The sequence below is a fragment of the Pelodiscus sinensis genome, chromosome 1, assembly GCF_049634645.1.
Source record: "Pelodiscus sinensis isolate JC-2024 chromosome 1, ASM4963464v1, whole genome shotgun sequence".
In the NCBI taxonomy this organism is placed as follows: Eukaryota; Metazoa; Chordata; order Testudines; family Trionychidae; genus Pelodiscus; species Pelodiscus sinensis.
Genome location: NC_134711.1, coordinates 108,099,961 through 108,121,190, shown reverse-complemented (window position 1 = coordinate 108,121,190; position 21,230 = coordinate 108,099,961). Strand labels below are relative to the sequence as shown.

At 41.9% G+C, this 21,230-nt stretch overlaps 1 protein-coding gene across 13 annotated transcripts in view; it reads right to left on the bottom strand.

Moving 5' to 3' along the window:
• The window catches only part of WNK1 (WNK lysine deficient protein kinase 1), a 167,715-nt gene that overhangs the window by 25,596 nt on the left and 120,889 nt on the right, over positions 1-21,230 (bottom strand). For 7 of the 13 annotated variants that reach the window (XM_075940997.1, XM_075940991.1, XM_075941003.1 and 4 more), the window contains 9 exons: positions 20,501-20,674; positions 19,862-19,919; positions 19,568-19,708; positions 17,141-18,618; positions 14,003-14,104; positions 7,927-8,013; positions 6,996-7,065; positions 1,330-1,409; positions 523-1,181 (listed from right to left, as the gene is read on the bottom strand). In XM_075940997.1, coding sequence (XP_075797112.1) covers positions 523-1,181; positions 1,330-1,409; positions 6,996-7,065; positions 7,927-8,013; positions 14,003-14,104; positions 17,141-18,618; positions 19,568-19,708; positions 19,862-19,919; positions 20,501-20,674 — 2,849 coding nt within the window. The remainder of the gene's footprint in view (positions 1-522; positions 1,182-1,329; positions 1,410-6,995; positions 7,066-7,926; positions 8,014-14,002; positions 14,105-17,140; positions 18,619-19,567; positions 19,709-19,861; positions 19,920-20,500; positions 20,675-21,230) is intronic. The other 6 variants (XM_075940982.1, XM_075941009.1, XM_075941018.1 and 3 more) reach the window with 2 other exon arrangements.

Sequence of the window (21,230 nt, the reverse complement as noted above, 5' to 3'; positions counted from 1 at the left end):
CTCAGATTCTTCTTTTGTTTTACATGTACAAGATCTAAAGCTGCCAGCTATTCTTCGCTGATGCTTATGCATGAAGTCTAGCCTATCTTAAAAAAAATAATACACCAACTCAAGCATCTGAGTTCTGACCTATTGGTCCTCATCCCTGCAAGGTCAGGATGAAAATTTTTAAGTGCCTGTAGCTTAGTTCCATTTTCAACGGTGATTTTGGCACCAGATTATGCCAACATATGATACATGTTTATACAAAAGAGACAGCAGTTAAAACGGCATAAAAATTGTAAGTGCGTATTTACAGAGATCACCACATTCATTTATCAATAAATGAATTTTGCCCTACACGAACTCTGGCAATTACTACAGAAAAATATATTTAAAAAAAGAGGCTCATTTTAAAATCTGTCCTCTTTCCTCTTTTTGTTATGAGAGCCCAGACCTGGATATGGAAGAGAAATTGAAACTAAGCAATTATTATGTACAATTTACATATGATAAATATCATTCTGAAAGAATGAATCTTACTTTTCACGCAACCGGTGTAGCTCTGATTTCAAGTCTTCATCTTCAATCTCTGACTCATCACTGCTCACATAGGAAGAATTGAACGAGTTGCTAAGGCTTTGGATGGGGAGGCTTATCTTTGAACCCAGTGGTTGGAGAGAGTCTGGGCTACCTGAGCCATCATCCAGGTCCTGAGCCAATCCACTTAGGAAGGCCGCCTCCAAATCAGATGATGGCCCATTCATAAGTGGAGACTGCTTGGACTCCACCAATTCTGGCACCTCTTTCTTTGGAGTCATGGTGTGAGAAGAAACTTGTTCTGAATCCACAGAAAGAGGAAGAGTCATTGAGCATTCTTTCTGCACACTGGTAACCTCATCTTGAGTCCTGGACACAGAAAAGCGACCCACTTGGTCCGTTGCTGTAGTCACTTGAAAGCGCCCGACCTTAGTTGGCTGCCCAGCCTCAGAGGGCAATTGTATAGGAGGTAATGTCTGTGAAACAACGCCATCTGTCACATCTACGGATGTCATCCCATTCAAAGTCTGTTTCACAAGAGTACTCTCTGGGCTGCTGCCAGACAAAGATGAATCAGAAGAGGTTGTATCAAAAGGTACAGGCTTAGTTTCTTCAGATTTACTATAACACTCTTTCAATGCATCATCCGCTGCTACAGACACCTAGAAGTGATGGAAACAGTAAGTGAGCACCGCATTCTGAACCCTTCACAGCAATATATAGGACAGGTTGTAGCTGACCTCTATGGTCAGAAGCATGTTAAACTTGGAAAAGTGACCAGATGCTTTGAGCACATCAACAGTTTCCTACCTGAAATCGTCCCATTATAAAAACTCCAGCTCCTGTGGAGGTAGTTGTTGCACTGCTCTCTGCATCCTGTGATGCTGAAACTGAGTAAAAGGAGAGTGGCAAGAAAAAAGTTAAAAAACACAAATTTATCCATCTCCCACTGAAATAGACTCCCTGGATGGAGTCAGCCAGTTCTACACTCATCTTGCATCTGTGAAAGGTCTTAAAAAGCATTGCTGCATCCAGTCTGCTTTCTGTAATGCCATCTTTACTTGAGTTCACCACCTTTTCTTTAACCACCGATTAAAACTTCTCAAGTACAGGCAGTCCCCGGGTTACGTACAAGATAGGGACTGTAGGTTTGTTCTTAAGTTGAATCTGTATGTAAGTCGGAACTGGCGTCCAGATTCAGCCGCTGCTGAAACTGATCAGTTTCAACAGCGGCTGAAGCTGGACACCAGTTCCGACTTACATACAGATTCAACTTAAGAACCCCAGGCATCCCCAAGTCAGCTGCTGCTGAAACTGATCAGCGGCTGATTCCAGGAAGCCCCGGGGCAGGGGCTTCCTGTAGTCAGCCACTGGTCAGTTTCAGCAGCGGCTGACTTGGGGACACCTGGGGCAGAGCAGCTGGGGTGCTGCCAGGTTGGTCCAGTAGTTCCCAGAGCGGCGCTACGGGACCAACCAGCAGCGCCCCAGCTGCTGTACCACAGGTGTCCGGAGCAAAGCCGCGGAGCACGGGGGCAGCGGGACAGCCCAGACGCACCGTGGCTGTCCTGCTGCCCTCGGGCTCCGCGGCTTTGCTCTGCTTTGCTCCCCGTCCCCCTGGTCTGCAGACCAGGGGGACGGGGAGCAAAGCAGAGCAAAGCCGCAGAGCACGCGGGCAGCGGACAGCCCAGATGCGTCTGGGCTGTCCGCGTGTTCCGCCGCTTTGCTTCCTCTCCCTGGTCTGCTGGAGACCAGGGAAAGGGCCCCGTTCGTAACTGCGGATCTGACGTAAGTCGGATCCGCGTAACTCGGGGACTGCCTGTATAGGAATGAAGAGCGATCAGTTAAACAAGGGAGATCTTCCTGTTCCCTGGAAAATGTGTACAGCATATGCTGGCACTGGCACCTGTGGAGTTGATCCTTGATCATGAGAAGGAAACGTTTGCACACAAATCTGACCTATTTAAGTACTAGAAGGTTGATATGCAGAGTGAATTTTAAGGCAGTCCATTAGCCTTGAGTACTATGCATTTGAAAATGAGCTCCTGGATCCTATTAGAGATGCATCTGATGCTGTGGTGGAGGAAAGTAGAGGAAAAGGAACTCCAGCACAGACCTTATCCAGGTCTTTCCACCAACTAAGCAAATCAGAACCTGATAAGAGAAGGACCTGACACTAGTTTGTTCAGACATTGATGGGGGTATAAACTATTCTCAACTAACCCTGGAAGCAGTGTAGGTGTAAGCATGCCATGACAAAGGTGCAGACTGCCAGATGATGTAGGAACTGCATAGTATTTGCAGGCTCATTGGACCTACAAGATCAGATTTGTTAATGCTATAGGCCTATGCATCAGTAAGTAAACTCTGGAGGTTGTAGCATCTAATGTGGCTTGTATAATCTCTATTCATTCAAGAGGTATCCAAGTAGATTTTTCTTTGTTCAACTGAAGTCTTAGCTTATTTAAGAGTCAAGTAGCCTTCCTCACTACATAAAGAGCTTTGTTGTCAAAGTGGCCCTTGAGAAGCCAATGGCTATTGCAATTGAGTAACTGTCATTGCTAGAACTGTCAAATCAAGGGGCATGAAAGTTCAAAAAGGAACACTAAATATTTGAAATGCTCCCAATTGACCAAATAGTGCAGAAACGTATTGTAAAAAGGGTGTATCATGATACCAAAATACATGTACTGTATGTCAGCAGGTGAGAACCCATCTTCCAGAACTAGTGTAAGCATCCCAAACTTGTGCTTAAAAAAAAAAAAACTAGCAGTCCTGTGACACTTGAGAGACTAACCAATATTTTTAGGAAAGTGTTCAGCAATCTGAGATGGAGTTCCATCCTCCCTTTGAGAACCTCTCCCCACTATGTTAAGATGTAGAACCAGTTTCTACCCATGTGGAGAAGGGATAGAATTGTATCTCCGTCATGAGATGGGATCCTGAGAAGATAGAAGATTAAATGCATAGACTAGCCTAATGTTACAACTTCCAAAACCCATGTGAATGTTCAACTGATATGAGCAACACTTCTTGCAGAAAGCCAATTATAGAAACAGGTCACTGTCTTTCCTTCAAATCCTTGCTTTTGTCCACTAAAAGTGGGTAACTCCAAGCAGTAGAGACAGTTTAAGGCAGTGGTCTCCAACCTTTTTACACCCAAGATCACTTTTTAAATGACAGACCAAGCCAAGATCTACCGCCCCGCCCTTTCCTTGAAGCCCCGCCCTCTCTATTCTCCTCTCCATCATTTGCTATCCCCAATCCTTATACTGTTACTTTAAAAAAAAATTCCCACCATTCCTCGCAGTTACTCACCTGTGCTGTTGCTCGGTGAGTAGCTGCTCCTCAAATGAGGAAATCTAATGTAAATGTACTGCGCAGGCGCGTGGTTCAGAGAGTGCTCAAGAGCTACTCTTAGAGCCTCCAAGATCTACCGGTAGATTGCGATCTACTGGTTGGTGACCACGGGTTTAAGGACATGCAGATTGCAACAACACTCTGCCAAACCCAGCATCATTCCTGTCCTGCTGTGTGATGGCATGGTGGGTCATGAATGTATGAACTGACGATCACATTGTAGCTTTGCAGATGTCCTAGACAGGGATATGAGCCAGAAAGGCCAGCAAATTATCCTGTGCTCAAGTTGAGTGCATTTTCCATACTGGTGGCCAACTCACTGCACATCTGGATGCAAGAGATTATCCAGTTTGACATCCTCTGTGCAGATACTGGGAGACCCTTCACCCTCTCAGCATATCCAATGAAGAGGTGGGATGACCTACAAAAAGGCTTTGTCTGATCAAGGTAAAAGTCAAGAGCTCTTCTAGAGTGTGAAGACGTGTCTCCTCATTAGTCCTATGCAGTTTTGGGAAGACGACTGGGTGGAAGATGTTTTGGCCCATATGAAATGCAGCAAACACCTTGGGGAGGAAGGCGCAGTGGGGCCAGAGCTGAACCATATCCTTATATAAGGACAGTATATGGTGACTCTGAAGTCAAGGCACACAGTTTGGAAACTCACTTGGCCAACATGATCAATAACAAGAAGGTTACCTTCCAAGACAAGTTCAAAAGGGAGCAAGATTGCTTGAAGGGCAATCCCCATAAGGCTGGAAAGGACCAAGTTAAGGTCCTATTGTGGGACAGGGGCTTGTACCTGTAGGAAAAGCCTCAGGACCTTCCAAGAACCTGATAGTCATGTTGCAGGAAAATAGTAATTGTCTTTGACTTGGCAGATAGAAGGCAGAGATTGCTGCCAATCATACTTTGAAGCATGTGCTAGCCTCTGATGCTTCAGATAGAGGAGGTAGTCCAAGACAGTTTCTACAGGGTCCTCAGAAGGAGAAATCTTTCTGCATGACCCACACTGAGAATCTAGTCCACATGTGTCCGAAAAGTTGTCAGACTCATGGTGAGAAGAGAACTGTCTGCTTAGCTTGCCAGTCAAGAATTTCCTGGCTCCTGTGGGGCCATGCCTCCAGATGAATGTCATGAAAGATGCAGAACTCCCAGGATGCAGATCATTTCCTGGAAAAGCACTCATGATTGAATTCTTCCCTTCCTTTTGATGTAGGACCATCATGGCCATGTTACCCAACAGATGCAGCAGAAAGAACTTGCACACCCTGCGCTCCTTGATATTTATGTGGAAGAACGATTCCTCCACAGACCATGTGCCCTGGAGCATCCATGGGCCTGGAGCACCCATCCAAGGCATCAAACTCCAGCCCAGTTGAGCGAGGAGTGTCCTCAAACAGAATGCCTGCTATGATGTTTCCTGTCACCCACCAGATCAGCAAGTCGAGAACCAGTGCTGCGATGGACAAGTCGATGGTGAAAGTAGATAAATACCAGCCATTGCTGGATAGGCTGCAGCCTGAACCTGGGAAGGCATACCATGTAAGTCCACACTGCCATGTGCCCAAGGAGGTGAAGACATACTATCTGTCATCAGCGCCAAGGCGGAGACCTCCACAATGAGATCAGTGAAGGAACTAAACCTGTCCAGTGGTTGTGATACCTGTTCTGTTCCCTCCCTTTGGGGCATCTGGTATTGGCCACTGTTGACAGACAGGATACTGGGCTAGATGGACACCTTTGGTATAAATCAGTATGTCTGTTCTTATGTTAACCAAGGTTGAGTCAAATGCAGCACAGATAATACCAGTACAAAGGATAAAATTTAACGTCAATGTGTCATTTATCAACGTCCGAGGTGATGACACATGCAGGGCAGCACATCTACATCCTTCCAGACCCTGCCATTGAAGTTTCCCTTGATAAATCAATCATCCACATAAGTATAAATCTGAATGCCTTAGCGCTGGAAGTAAGATGCTATCAATAACGTACATTTGGTAAACACCTGAGGGGCCATTACCAGACTAAATGGGAGGACTGCAAACTGATAGTGGTTGGCACCTACCCTAAACCATAGAAAGCACCTGTATTCCTCAAAAAAAAAAAAAATCACTTTTTTAAAGTACACATCCTTAAGATCAAGGGCTGTGTACCCATCTCCCAGATCCAGGGAGGGAATGAGGAAAGCTGTGAAAACCATGCACAACTGGAATTTCACCAGGTCTCACCAGTCTAGAATGGGCCAAAGGCTACCCTTGCCTTTGGGGATTAAAATGTAGCAGGAAGAAAACCCTTGGTTCCTGTAATGAGATGGAACCTCCTCCACTGTGCCTATCAACAATAACCCTTTGACTTCTTGCATGAGCAGATTCTTGTGAGAAGGGTCCCTGAAGAGAAGTACAGAAGGATGATGAAAAGGATGGGGTGGGGGTTAGTTGTGAAGTATAACCCTGCTGCACAGTGCTGAGGACCCCATGGTCTATGGTTAGAGAGCACTAGGCAGGGAGGAAAGGGTACAAACGTTTGGAAAATTAGAGGGAGGATGGATCCAGGGAACTGTGATGTATATCATCCTCATGCAAACTTTCAAAAAGGGCATTTGGCTGTGGGCTTAGATCATGGGACTCTTTACTCAGCATCTTCCTAAGCCCTTGTATTTGCTCTGCACCACTTCTGGTGGGAATGGGAAATTTGGGACAGACAGCTGTGGCTTGAGCATGTTGCATGCAGGCCCAAGGACAAACAAGCCTGGCATCCTTAGGGTGGTGAGAGAGTCTTTCAATCCGTGCAGCTTTGTGTCTGTGTGTCCAGCATACAGAGCCATCCCATCAAAGGGGAAATACAGGTCTGTTGTGCCCGCATGGAGAGGCCCGACTGGAGCAGCCAATCCTTGTAAATCTTAAACTTGGTTTTGGGAGAGTTTTAAAAATTAACTAAGCTAGCATATCCCTTGCCTCTCTTGGCCTAAAGTAGAATTTAAGTCTAGTTCATCAAAAGCCAGTGCCCTTCCAGTTCATCTAATAAAGCCTGCAGTTTTAGAACAATCAAATCCTCTTGTTCAGCAAGTTCATTCAAATTCTTCAGAAAACCGAGATGGCAAGCATCAGTATAAATACCTTCTTTCAGGGGCTGTGCTGATGCAGACACCACTCCAGTAACCGTTGTAGAAGCCACTGCTGGCACAGGCTATAAACACAAAGAAAATCCTGTTACATTGATCCTTACCACAGCCTACAAAGCATCTTGCAACATTCCATATTTTTCCTTCTTCCTTAAGGATAAAGGAATGACTATGGGCAAGAGCAACAAGTCATTTCAATCTTAAATAGCCAACTGTAAGGATATATGTTTGTGCTTTCAAATTTTATCTGCAATGGGTCAACAGAGCTTCTTCTTTAGGAAGCTTGATGGAGTTTTAGTATGGTCCTCTCAGAGAAATTGGTATGAAATAGCTAGAAGTCCAAGTTAAAATGATAACAGCTATTTAAATTAAAGCAACTTGCATTCTGAATCCAACTGTCCAAACAAGGGCTTACTGCATTTTCACTAATTCACTTTAATTTCACACCTTTAAATTCAGATTAGTGTTCCTGGATGTACTTGGGTAGACAACCCCATGGTGTGGAATAAGTGTGCACACATAAGGAGTTAGTACAGAATATCTACTTTGCTCTAGGTATTCCAACTTCCCACCCTCACAAGCTTTATTTACTGTAGTAAGATCCTACATTCATCTGAATATGGTATCTCTCTTCCAACTGACTAGGGCACATCTCCAATTTTCTCAACAGCACTGATTAGGATTTTTTATAAATTTCATTTTCATATTAGAGATTAAAATTTGCAACCACACCTTACAGCACATCTGCTTAAGGACCATATCTTCATTTGGTAGCAAACCAGGGAATACAAAATACATCACAAGCTGCACCTTTCATGCCAAGAATAACTTCTTGTAGACTCAATCCAAGACATTCACAAATCATTCTTTATTTTAAGGAAGCACTCTTAAATAGACACTTTAAATGCCAATATTTGCAAACTTACACAGGCAGGAGCAGATGTCACTGGGACAGTCTCTGGACTGAGGGTTCGTCTTAACTGAGCATCCAGATCTTCTAGAGGCTGCTGGGACTAAAGCAACAAGGAAACAGTAAGCTGCTATCCCTTGGAACCAGCTACTCACCTGACATGATTTAATGTCAAAACTACTTAAGTCTTTTTTCTATATGAAGTTGCAACCTTAATATTGTTTCAATACCTCCATTACCTCTGCTTCCTGTGTCATATACAGCTGGTAAATTAGCTACACATTTAAACCAAAAATAGGAAAGAAAATTCAGTTTGTAGCTCTTGCTGAAGGTATTGGTTTTGGATTCTCATTCTTGAAAATGGACTAAATGATTAAAAAAAAGAGAGAAGTTGGAGGTTTTTATTTGTAAGGGCAGCGGTTCTTGGCATGGGCCAGCCATCCCAAACCCTCCTCACACATAGTAACATGATACAGAAAGCACCAATCCAGGTTACAGGTGACTTGATTTGCCTACTTCAAGACACCAGCTGGGCAAGTAGCTCAATGATTATCCCTAAACAAAAAAGTAAATTACATTGTAAATTAAGACAAGAGGTATGCCAAAGCCAACTGTGAAGATGAATAGGGTGCTGCTTTTAAAAAAAAAAAAAAAAAAAAAAAGAGTACCTTCAGAAGTAGCAGATTTAACATTTCAACAGCCTGAGATAGTTTCTATAAGATAGACTTCTAAAAAAGGACATCCCAGATAAGAGTCAAAAAGGCAAGAAAGTTTCAACTCTAGTTTAGAAGCAAGTTATGCAAGATAATCAAGAAGATCTCTCCATGAAGACTAGATCCATACCACAGATTTTTCACATGCGCGAATCAACTTTCACTAGACAGAAGGACATGTGTTATGAAAAACTGGTATTACTTGAGTCCAACAGCCTAGTTCAGAAAAATAAAGACTCTTCCTCTCTTTTTCCAAACACGCAATAGTCTGATGAACACCAAAGAAGCCTTTTCAATACTTTAGTCCTAGGCAACCATCACCCAGCATCAAATCTCCCATTCCTGAGCAAGCTCATAAAGAAGCTATCAAAAGAACAATTACAAACTAAAATCCTAAACTTGACACAATCAAGCCATGTCAGCCATGACAGAAATGAAACTGGTTTAGTCGCACTGATAGTCATCTCCTGTCCATGGAGGGAAGACAGATGTCCATTCTGTTTTGGACTGCATTACAGCATTCAGCGAAGCAGACCATGAAATCTTGCTGTCTTGGATCAGAGAGGTGGCAAAAAATCCAGAGTAAAGCACTAAACTAGTTGGAAGCTTTCCGAGAGAGTAGTGATGGAAAACCATACCCGCGCCACTAGACCCCTGATCCTTGGAGTTCCACAGGGATCAATCATCTCTATAATCCTTTTCAACATCTACCTCCAACTGCTAGGTTAACAGTCAGAGAAGATGAAATTGACTACCACAGCTCTGCTTACCCTTGACAACGTATGATCACACCAAATATACCCAGAAGGTCTACAGCTTGGATGAGATCAGTCACTGATTAAGAAAAAAAGGGGTGTTTCTGATTGCCAGAGAAGACTAGATTGAGGAGGTTACTTGAAGGGGATATGCTCTATGGCTGCAAAGATTCACATCCACAATTACTGAATTCAGTCCGTAGTCTAGTAGTGCTCAGATTCCTTGCTACCTCTGAGTTCTTGCATCACTACAGATTCAGGTCACATTTTCCATGATCTTCAGCTGGATAGGAGATTCCATCCCATCACAGCCCTTTGTTATTTATGCCTTCATCACCTCTTGGCTGAATTACAGCAATGCAACATACCTGGATAATGAAGCGTTCATGCACTTTGGTAACTTCAGTTAGTACAAAAATTATAGCATTGAGGCACTGTAGTAAATTGCCTCAACACCACAAACTGCCACACATGCCCTCCATTATCTACACTCACTTTCCATGGAATTTCAAATCAAGTTCAGGGTGCTGTTCCTGCTCTTCAAAGCACTCCATAATCTAGGTCCAGGATACCTAAAAATACTAACCTAAAAACTCCAGGACGAAGATTGCAGTTCACAACTTTGTTCTTCTCACACCACAGAGCTCAATAAGAAGAGCAAAACTTGTTGTGAGGGGAACAAAACCTTTTGGACATGGTCAGGCTTTGGAGTACATTCCCCACGATCAAGGAATCATCACAAACCTCACAATCATCTGCGAGTGCCAGGTGCATTTCTTTGACTGACTTCTCTAATGCACACAGCAATAGGTATATTTATTTAATAAATAAAAAGCCTTACCAGAACTAGACATTCTACTGCATGAACTTCTCCCCTTAGTGACAGGATGAGAACACAAACCATACATGGTATGTAGTCACATTGCTTTCCAGTAATGCATTAAGCACTCAGACACTAAGGTGATGAGTGTGGTATAAAAGTCTACATAAAATACTGGATGGAGAATATATCACTCACTAAATGTTTTATGGGCCATCAGAAGACCAGCTAGTAATTGCTCAATCCAGAAGAGATGCATTCACTTCCTTGTGTCTTATACCAGATTTTATCTGCAAGTCCCTGATCTGCCATATCATAAACAAAGATATGGTGTATAAGGTAATGTCTTACATTGGACCGACCTCTGTCAAGAGAGAAACTTTCAAGGCACAAAGCTCTTTTTTGAAACACTGATGACCACTTGTCCATGGGGGGGGGGGGGGGGGGGCTGGAGGAGAAAACAAAACAGAAATCCTCACATGTGGAGTCTTGTGTGCATTCCTCCGCCTCAGACTGGCTGCATCTATACTCACTACTACTTACATATCATTTCCTAAATGAAGATAACATCCCCAGACACCAAGCCAGGGAAGTCATTCTCCTGCAAAACTCAATACAAGTCTTCTGTGTTGCTTGCTTCCATTAGTATTTTGGTATCCACTCAAGTTCTTCCTTTCAGACTATTATGAACACACTGTTACCATGGTCCAAGTTGTCAGGTGCTAGTTATTGCTTATCCTTTCTGCTGGACTGGTGAGGTCCTGGATTCTTCCTCACCTGGGACAGGAAGGTTTTGAGTTGAACTATATGCTCCATTTGTCTGTCAGGCACAAGTTGTCATGAGCCCTAGTAATCCCAGTGAGGATATTGACAGATCTTTCAACAGCTTCCGAAGTAGGACCTTGATCACCCTTTTAGAGGCATAGGTGCATTCTCAGCTTGGGCAATAGCCATGACCATCTTTAACCATAGTTCTTTGGGAAAACGTAAGAAATCCAAAGAAAACAATATCAAAATCTTAATGATAAACTGTATGCATGACAGAGCTGCAAGCACAATGTAGAAGATAATTTGCAAAAGCCTAAAACAGCGAGAATGTGTCATTGATTTTCTGGTTCTCTGGCAACCTATCAGTGCTCCCTGGTTAGAGGAAGCCAAAAGGCCTTGACTTCTGAAAATAAAACATTAACATCACAATAAAAAAGAAGAAATGTAAACTAATGGGAGTCAGGAAAAGACAACTCCAAAACAAAGTGTGTCAGGTTGGGCTGACGAGACAAAACAGTGGCTGACAGTTCATGAAGGGTGCTCTTTTGCTAGCCACAGTCAAGAAGGAAGTGCATGACAACTAGTATGGAAACAGCTCATACCACACCATACTACAAATACTTTTAGAACTTGGGTCATTCTATTTTTCATGTATTTGGAAGCATTAAACCTGTCTAAATGGTATCTTACAAGAACAAGTATTTCCTCCAGTATGTCGAATAAGCTTTCAGATCGTTTAGAGTTTGTTTAGGTTGTTGTTGTTTTTTTAAACACAGATCATGCACATTTAAATGGTTTTAGATAGGACCTGACATTTATATCACATTATTTAATTAGGAGGAGATTCTTAGAAGTGAACTCCCTTGATTGGGTACATGCTCCTTTCTAATACATGGCCTGAAAGGCAATAAGATGAGTTAGAAGGTCCCATTTTGTGTTACTTTCCTCAGAAGAAGCCTGAGACATGAGCATGTCAGGCTGAGTTGTGAGAACACTGATGCCAATGGGAGCCTGATAAAGCTTTGCCAATGGAAGTCTTAGTCGATACCTCTGAATATACTGCCGTCAATTCTCATCCACTGACAATAGCCCACAAGAGACAATAACAAAGTTCCATATTATAGATATTTTGGCTAAAATTTTTCTAAAATGACTTTTAAAAAACAGCTTTAAAAAGACAGCATTGTTTTATAGTCATAAGCAAAATCCCTTGAGCCAAATTTAAGTTAAGTGTTCCAAAAACAATCATTTTTAGCACAAAACCACAAATGGAAAATTTAAAAGATTCAAACAAGTTAATACTTCAGAAACTTGTGTGTGTAGAAAACATTGCGTTTGTAACAGGAACTGTTTTGCTTTAAAACAGATATTGCCCAATGCCTGCTTTAACAGAAAACCGTCTTTATACAACCAAATGGTGATTACATATATAGGCAAAAACACTGGAATAGAGTCCAGTTTGTGTTTTTTCAGTAAGTAAATGTGCTGTTTCTAAAACATATTAAGAACAGGATACAGACTGCTTTCAAGTCTCTATGTTCACCACTTTTATTTTTAGCTTTTCTTTCATCATATATTGTAGGTTTCTTTAATTACATGCTTAAATTTTCTCCACATTACCTTATTGCACAGTAATTTAAAATATTTAGAAATCTTTCCATTTAATTGCAGGTCTTGACTGCTTTTTTTTTTTTTTTTTTTTTTTTTTTAAACTCTCTTGAGTTCTGTAACCCCTTGTATGATTTTTTTTTCCTGTTTTACAGAAGTGGCAGCTATCAGTCAAAAGTTTGTCCTGGGAATAAGGGACTATATGACAACCTCTCAAAAGTTCATAGGGCCGAACATCTAAAATCTCCCTGGAAGTCTTCAGTTATTCATATACCAGAACTTGGCCAAATGCAGATCCCAGCAGTTTGTTTGAACTATAATCTTTAAATTGTTATTAGAAGATTTATGGAACTGCACCAATTCTGATAGTCTAGGAAAAGGAGACTATTAAAAAGCAATTCAATTCTCATAGTCAGTAGTCTTGGGTTTTCCAGAGCTAGGGCTCATCTAGACTACAGGGAATGGTTAAAGATATGGTTCTTTCAACCATTCCCTGTAGTCTAGATGAGCCCCTAGTGGAGTACTACAATATATTTTTTTCCTTGCAAAGCTAGAACTTTGCTACCAGATACTTGTTTTATTCTAATAACCAGGACAAGTAATGTTTAACACTTCTGAAGTTTCATATCTCTTCATTTACGTACAACTAATTCATCAAGTGTATTTTATTTGTCAAGAGCATTTCAGCACCACTGGGAAAGTTAATTTTCCTGAACAAATGTCTTTCAGCAAATCCCAGGCAGAAACGCATTTGTGAATGGTCAGCCTTAAGGACAGTGAAATGAAGCAAAATTAGTAAATTAACTTTCCCAGTGGTGCTGAAATGCTCTTGGACAAATAAAATACATTTGATGAATTAGTTGTACGTAAATGAAGAGATGAAATTTCAGAAGTGTTAAACATACCTGTCCTGGTTATTAGAATAAAACAAGTATCTGGTAGCAAAATCCTAGCTTTGCAGGGGGGAAAAAAATATATATATATTGCAGTACTCCACTAGGGGCTCATCTAGACTACGGGGAATGGTTGAAAGAAAATGTGCAAATTCCACGGGTGGCGTAGCTAACAAAATCAGCACTCAAAGATCCAGTGATTATTGATGAATTGCAAATATTCTGTTGTAAAGACATATTTGGTACATAACCAACTTAGAAACATAGCTATTGCGCAACACTTAACATCCTGGTATGTAAAACAAGGGCTTTTAAGAAGCTTTCCCTCAAGCTCAAAACAGAAATCAAAAGATAAGCTTGAGTCATTTAGGTCCACAGGCACCTGCTGTCTTCCAGGGCATGAGTGACTCTAGTCCTTGCTATACAGAAGGGGTTACTTGGTCAAAAGAAAAAGTGAAGAAGCCAAGACCATGCAATGGAGAGTTTAATTGGAACATGCTCTTTGAGAAAGAAAGGAGGAGAAGCAGCAAACAACCTGCAAGTCATGTAGCACCTGAGTTAGTGAAGGTCCTGGAAAGGGCGGCAGCTGTTCGCTGGATGGAGTGCCAGCTGAAAGTTCAAAACCTACTGGTAGCACCTATGGATAATGAAGAGGAAATGCAAGTCCATCAAACAAAGAACAGTAGGAGCAGTCAGCAAGTCACAATAAGTCACATCACTTAGTAGAAAGCTTTAAAGTTTTCCCTGTGGAACCTTCCTATGAAAGCAAGGAACAGTATTAAGAGGGAATTCATTTCAACTGGGATATCCACTTGCATTTTAATTTGATCAGCTACAGGGAAAATCTGTTTATGATGAAGGCAAGTAGTTTTAGTTTTAAAAAAAATCTTGACCTCTTTATAGCAAATACATGGGAACTGCTGCTATAATCACAAATTTCCAATAGAAAGCTTAGTAACAACTAAGCAGGGCAATCCAGTGAGAAACCCTACTCACTTTCCCTGACATCTCTGTATTACAGTTCCACTGCTGTTTAAGAGTGGCAAAATTCAGGTGAGTGTAGTAAATTTCTCTAAACAATTCATAAAGAATCTGAAATGTTTTATTATCTGAGGAAGTCTACATCCACTAAGAAATGTTTTATTTTTAATCTCCCTGTTATTTTCTTCCCTCCCCCATTATGAACAGCTACCTGAAGCCGCTGACTGTCCAAGCAGATCATTAACATGCATCTTGGTAAAAGAAAAAAAATCCAGCCAGGTTATGTGCAAAGTGTAAGAGCAACTGGAAATGGTAGAATCATAGAACTGGAAGGGACCTCGAGCCCAGTCCCCTGCCCTCTCAGCAGCACCAAGAATGAGGCACACAAGCCTCACAGCACAAGTCAGACAGCACATTCCAGTTAGTTCTCTCAAACCGTTACAAAAGTGGGTAGACCTAAGAACTAAGAAGCTAACACTAAGATCTAAGATGCTGTGTGTGGATTTTTTCCAACTCTCCTCCTCTCAATTATGTCCAAGTCTCCCCCACCTCTTGTGCCATCGTGCCTGCATTCTGTTATTTCTAGCAAATGAGATTGGTCAGAGCTAGCACAGGCATGTTTTCTTGATGTCAGAAAATGCACATAGTAAGTGGCACAATAACCTAGCGATATTTGGCTGGTAACCTTTTATAGCAGGAAACAGACACAGGCCATTCTTTGTTGGATGAAGCCTTCTTCAGTCTTTAAGCAAGTGAGAACTAATAAGTGGCAGAATCTAATTAATATTAGATCACAAGAAAATTCAAGGTGAATTCACTCTTAAACTGACATATTTAAGCCACTGTCACTGGAATACACATACTGTTTTACAGCAGCAACTGAATTCATTAATCATTTGAAGGCAGAACACTTCCACGTGCTCTCCCCAAATTCCATCTTCATATTACTTAACAGTATGAATTACTCCTAGCCAGATTTCATTAAGTTAAACTTAATCTTTAAAATACTTACCAGTAATTTATAAGTAAAGATTTTTACAAAGATGTAATTTTCCAAAAACAATACAGATCCAAGGAATTCAGTTGTTTGGATTTAAGTTTAACCATTTGAAACTGTCTACATAGTTATGACATCACAAAGGTTCCCGTCATTCTTTGTCTTTTTTTAGGATGCTTGGCTTTTTAATTTAATCTAGTTTTAAATTTCCTATGCTTTAAATGTTCCTCCCCACCAAACTACTACCTCTACAACTTTCTTGTAAAGCTTTTTTCCTTACATTAAAGGCAGGCAATTCTCTTAAACCTAAAAAAAATAAAATAAAAATGAAACGGGTACTTCTGTCCAGCATATTGAAATTTTTGCATCTACAATGCACCGTAGTTCGAAATAAGATACGCAATTTGAGCTACACAACTTGTGCATCTTGTTTCAATGTTATTTCAAAATAGCTCATTTTGTAATAATTTTGAAATAATCCACTATTCCGAAACAACCTCATTCCATGAGGAGTAAGGGATTACAGGGACGATGGAAAAGCAAGCTTGTTATATTTCAAAATAACCAGCTTGCTGTTAAGATGCAGGATAGCTATTTTGGGATACCTCTGGTATCCCAAAATAGCGCTGCAGTGTAGACATAGCCTAGTAAATAAAGCAGGTCAGCTTAAGGTACTCCATCCAGCTACACAAAATGTGTAGATGGATTTGGATTACCTTAAACCAAGCTGCTGCAGCATCCACATTGTAGACGACCGACAGGAGCACACTCTCCTGCCAACTTCCATTACTCCTCACAGAACAAGGAGTATAGGACACCAGCAGGGGCTGCCCTCAATGTTTGATTTAGGGGGGCTACATTAGACCCACTAAATCGAATGTTAGAAGATCAACTTCCAGAGGGTCAATCTTCTCTGTAGTGTAGGCATACCCAAGGAGACTTATTTGGCCCAGCCATGATGGCAAGGTGAATGAGCACTTCCCTGAGGTGGCTAGCCTCCATTCCATCCTATTCCCCAACTTTCCCTCCACAGTGACTTTATTTCAGTGCACCAGTTTGATCAGAGATAGCACATGTATATTTCCTTGAGCTGGAAATTACACCTCTAGCTAGAGCTGTAAGACACACTGCTAGTCTTTGATTCACCTTCCTGAGGTCTTCTTGAAAAATACCTGATCTACTGTGGACCTTGGTAAGTCAGCGAAACCATAGGCCTAGTACAGATTGCTGTCCTCAGCAACACCTGTACGTTTTATCCAGGGAGCAGGAATATGTAATTTGTGTGAGGAAGAAAGGAATTAAGAGGCAGATGACAGACGCTATAAGGGCTGCCGGATCCATTGGGGTCATGGAAATCTGCAAATCTTAGAATTTCAGCCCGTGCACACATCTGGAGATCTTAGGAACTCTGAGACATTCAGAGGGAAATAAGTAGGGCTGGACACCTAAAGCTGAGATTGCTATAGGAAGTAATCAAGTCAAGAAGAACTTAAGTAGAGCACAAAGAGCTGGACTTGAGAAGGAAAAAGCATACCGACACTGTACTAACACTAAAAGCAGAAAATATACTAATGGACTGGATAAATCAATTTGGATAAACATTCTGTGTCAACCTTGCTTCAGAATAAGAGTAATTTCTAAAAGGTTATTCTTTCATATATTTAACACCTTTCACAAGAGTGCTGGATTCCTTACCGGTACCCTGCTAAGAGATGGCTTTGAAGGAGGGGTTCCTGGTTTCACTGCTGTTGTTGCAATGCTGCCTGATGCTGGAACATAGGTGACAGGAATTCCCACTTGACCAGGTGTGGTAACTGGTGTCGTAACAGGTAAACCAGCTGGTCCAATCGGCAAACTAGCCGGTGGTATGCAAGAGCTGGTAGTGGCTGTCATAGGTTTAGTTGGTGCAACAGCAGTGGTTGGTACACCAGGCATGACTGTAGTCTCCATTACCAATGATGTCTCCAGAGATACTGGTGGATGTGTTGCACCTACATTGCCATGTTCACTGAAGAGAGATCGTAGCTTTTCTTCCAAGGTCTTTATGTCATCAATGCCAGGAGCTTTGGGTTGAGTGTCAACATCAGCCTCTAGACAGTGAGTATGAGGTTGATTGGGTAGCGGAGCAGGTTGAGGCTGACAGTGTATCAAAGTCTGTTGTACTACAGGCAAGTTAGCAACTGGCTGTGTCAGTGGTAGGATGCCAGATAAAGGAACCTGGGATAATATGGGGGTAGAGATTGCCGCTGCTGCCTGGGGTAGGACTGGTGTTGATGCAACTGCTGACGGGATGAGTAAAGGATGCACCATAGTAGGCTGAGGCACTGAACTAGATATACTTGATGTCACTTCAGAGGACAATGGCGCAGAAATAGGAAGTGACAAGCCAGCTGCACTGCACTGATGGGATTTATCTGCTGACTGTCCATCCTCATACTTTGAGTGTAGCACACTTACAACAGTTTCTGCCAGACTGGGAATGGATCTACTGCTGCTGAGCTGAGGAGTTTGTGAAGTCACATTATGAGCTATAGTTGAGGCTATAGATGTTTGTGGAGCTGTCACAGATTCCATACTACTTGCAATCTGTTGGACAGGAGGAGACGTAACAGGTGGGGATACAGTGCCTGGCACACCAACACTAGGGCCAGCCATGACAGGAGTTTGTGGTATTGGTGGCAATGTTAACAATGCAGGTGCACTGATATTAGGGACAGCCTCTTCTGTCAGTGGTTGAGCAGTCTGTGATGTAGAAGGTAATGAAAAAGAAGCAGGTGTACTCAGACTGGAAGTCATACCACCAATTAATTGTTGCCCAGACTGTGATGTAGCTGTTGGACAGCTGGAACCTAAAACGGCTTTGCTTGAGGCAGCTCCAGCTGGCACCTGTTCTATAGTCAAGGGAACAACAGACTGAACTACTGGAAGAGAAATACCAGTGGTGGAGGGGGGGGATGCTGTGGGAGGAGCCACCGATGTAGATGGTAGACTCCCAGCCATGTTAGCAAGTGCAGGTGGAAATGGTGGTATTGTTTGGTTAAACACTGGAGGAGCTGTACTGGGTCCTTCTGTCATTTGAGCATGCCTGATCTCAGAGAAAGCTTGCTGCAGGCTTAGTGATGATGCAGAATGAGACAGGTTCATCCCAGGACCATGTGATGGAGAGGAAGCAACTGAGGGAAAACAAAAAAATCCAGTCAATTCAATTTAGAGAAGTTTACCTACCATTGCTAGATTAACAGCATTCCAGGATAGCATATTATGGTGTGATTTACCGAGGCTATTCCTAAGAGAACTAGGAACGCAGAGCCAGGGGATATATATTGCAAATCACAATATAAAATGTGCTGTGAAATCTACAGGAGTTTAACACTGGAACAGCAATAATAGTATCAGTTAACAGATCAAGAGAGGAAAAATCTTGCTTCCACTGTTCCCCTTGAAAGGCTGTTCCAGAATTTTATGCCTCTGCTTGTTGAAAACCTTTATGTAATATGATCATGTGCTCAACCCCAAACTAGTTGAAGGCTAGCTTGGAACCTTTTGCTCTTCTGTCCACATCAGAGCATAATTTAAGTAACTCCTCTCCCTTGCTGGTATTTATCCCTTGGATGTATTTATAGAGAATAATCATCTCTTCCCTTAGCCTTCATTTGGTTAGGCTAAATAAGACAAGCTCTTTGAGTTTCCTTTCATAAGGTAGACTTTCCATTCCTCAGATCATCCCAGTAACCTTTTTCTATACAAGGAGAGGGTGGAGGCAAAGACAGCTTCCCTCCTCTTTTCTTTCCTCCTCCCCCCCGCCATGACTGTAGGCATGCTAATGGGCCACTTCACCTATAATGGTCCCTTGAAGGTTTTAACTACTTTTACTAAATCTGAAATACAAGGTGTGAATATCTGTAAACTTCCTAGACCTGAAGAGCTTGGTATAAATTCCAAAGCTTGTCTCTCATCAATGGAATTTACTCCAACAAAAGATATTACTTCACTTATCTTGTGTCTATAATATCCTGTGACTGACACAGCTATAACAAGAACCGGTCACTCACGGTAAGCTCTCTTGTAGATTGTATCATGAATAAATATTAACCAAACTCCAGAAAGTTTTGGGTAACTTACTAATCTCTGAAAGTTCCTTTCCCGCAGGAATAGCAGAGGTGAAAAACTGCTGCTCTCTTAACCGACTCTCTGGGACAGGACTGACAATAAACCGTCTTCCAGCAGAATGAACAACCTGGGTTAAAGAGCTAGGAGCACCACCTAAACAATGGAGAAGTTAGGTATTTAGTGATGTGCTTCATCTCATTACAGCGCATCCGGCCAGATCATGTGCTCAAGCATACAAAGATTGCCCTCTTCAGTTGGATCCAAGTCAGCACTAGGAAACTATTGGATAACAATTATAAAGCTTACCAATTCTCTGTGGCATGAAAGATACAGGGTCTGGCTGTTTGAACTCTCCCTCCAATTTCTGCAAAAAGATAAATAATAAAAGTTAACATTTAAGCATAACCTCAGTCTTCCAAAAAAAGCTCAAACACAAATTTAGTGGCATACCTATGGTATTCAGCATGCCACTATTGTAAGCAATACTCTGAATTTGAGTACTTCAGTCTAGTCTAGTCCAATCTCACTTTGACCCTCCCCCACCTCCAAAACCCTGTTCCATGGGAACATGCCAATATTATATCTAAATTGCCAGGACAGGGAAGTTTGCAAACCTACCTGTTTCCCTGCTAGGCAGACTGCCATGGAGCCAGGACTCCCATAACTTGCAGTTGTCCCAGCTCCAAGACAGTACTGGAAGCCCATAGAACCCATTTCCCCAGCCTGGTGGGCTGCCAGGAAGTGCACAACTGAAGGAGCAGAAGAATCACTTACTTTAATATTTTGTAAGATGCCTATTTTTCTTCTAAACCATTTAATTTGTTTTATTTCAAAGCAATTTTTTGAATTTCTGAAATTCCCTACTTAATAGGAATTCCAGTTTCTGGACGGCTCTAGTTTACCACTTCCACTGCATTCGAAACAGACAATTTAAGCACTACTTACCTGGGGCCCTGGAAAGAAGCAGTCGTCTTTTGCCTGCATACTCTCCAAGCCCTGATCACCTTCTGGCTCCACGCTGACATCCTCACTGAGCATTTCATCTGCTTTCTCAATGATCTCTCGTACCTGCTCTACAAATGAATCTCGTTCAATTGCTAGAATAAATTCATTCTGCACCTGTGAATGAAACAAAACAAGGACTGTTGTCATTGTTCATGTCCCTTGTCTATTTATATTTTAACCCCCTTCAAATCTATGCATTCTGCATAGATTCTGGCTATGCAACTATACCTTCCTATCAGTGTTACTCTTATTATTCATTGCCCATTTTTGTTGCCTCTTGCTTTAATTTAGATTGTGGTCTGTATTTTATGGCCTCCAGCGTAACAGGAATCTTGTCTGGGCCTCTATTTTTATTACACTAGCATTAAAAGTCTCACTTGTCCAGGTAAGCTGTTGTGACTGCGTTACAAGATTTCTGCTTGGTATAATTGGTTAGGTTAATTGAAATTTACTCCTTCTACCAAACTATGTGTTCAATCTTATATGACACACTGTTTTCTGAGACCTGAGGAAGAGTTCTATGTAGAAGGGATGTAATAGTGTAGTCGATTAACCGATAAGCAAAAGCTTATAAGTTAATGCTATAGACTACACGCATTACCTTCCCACCCCCAGCCAATTAATTTTTTAGCAGGCTGGCCAGCAGGCCGGCTCACTGCTGGCTTGCGAC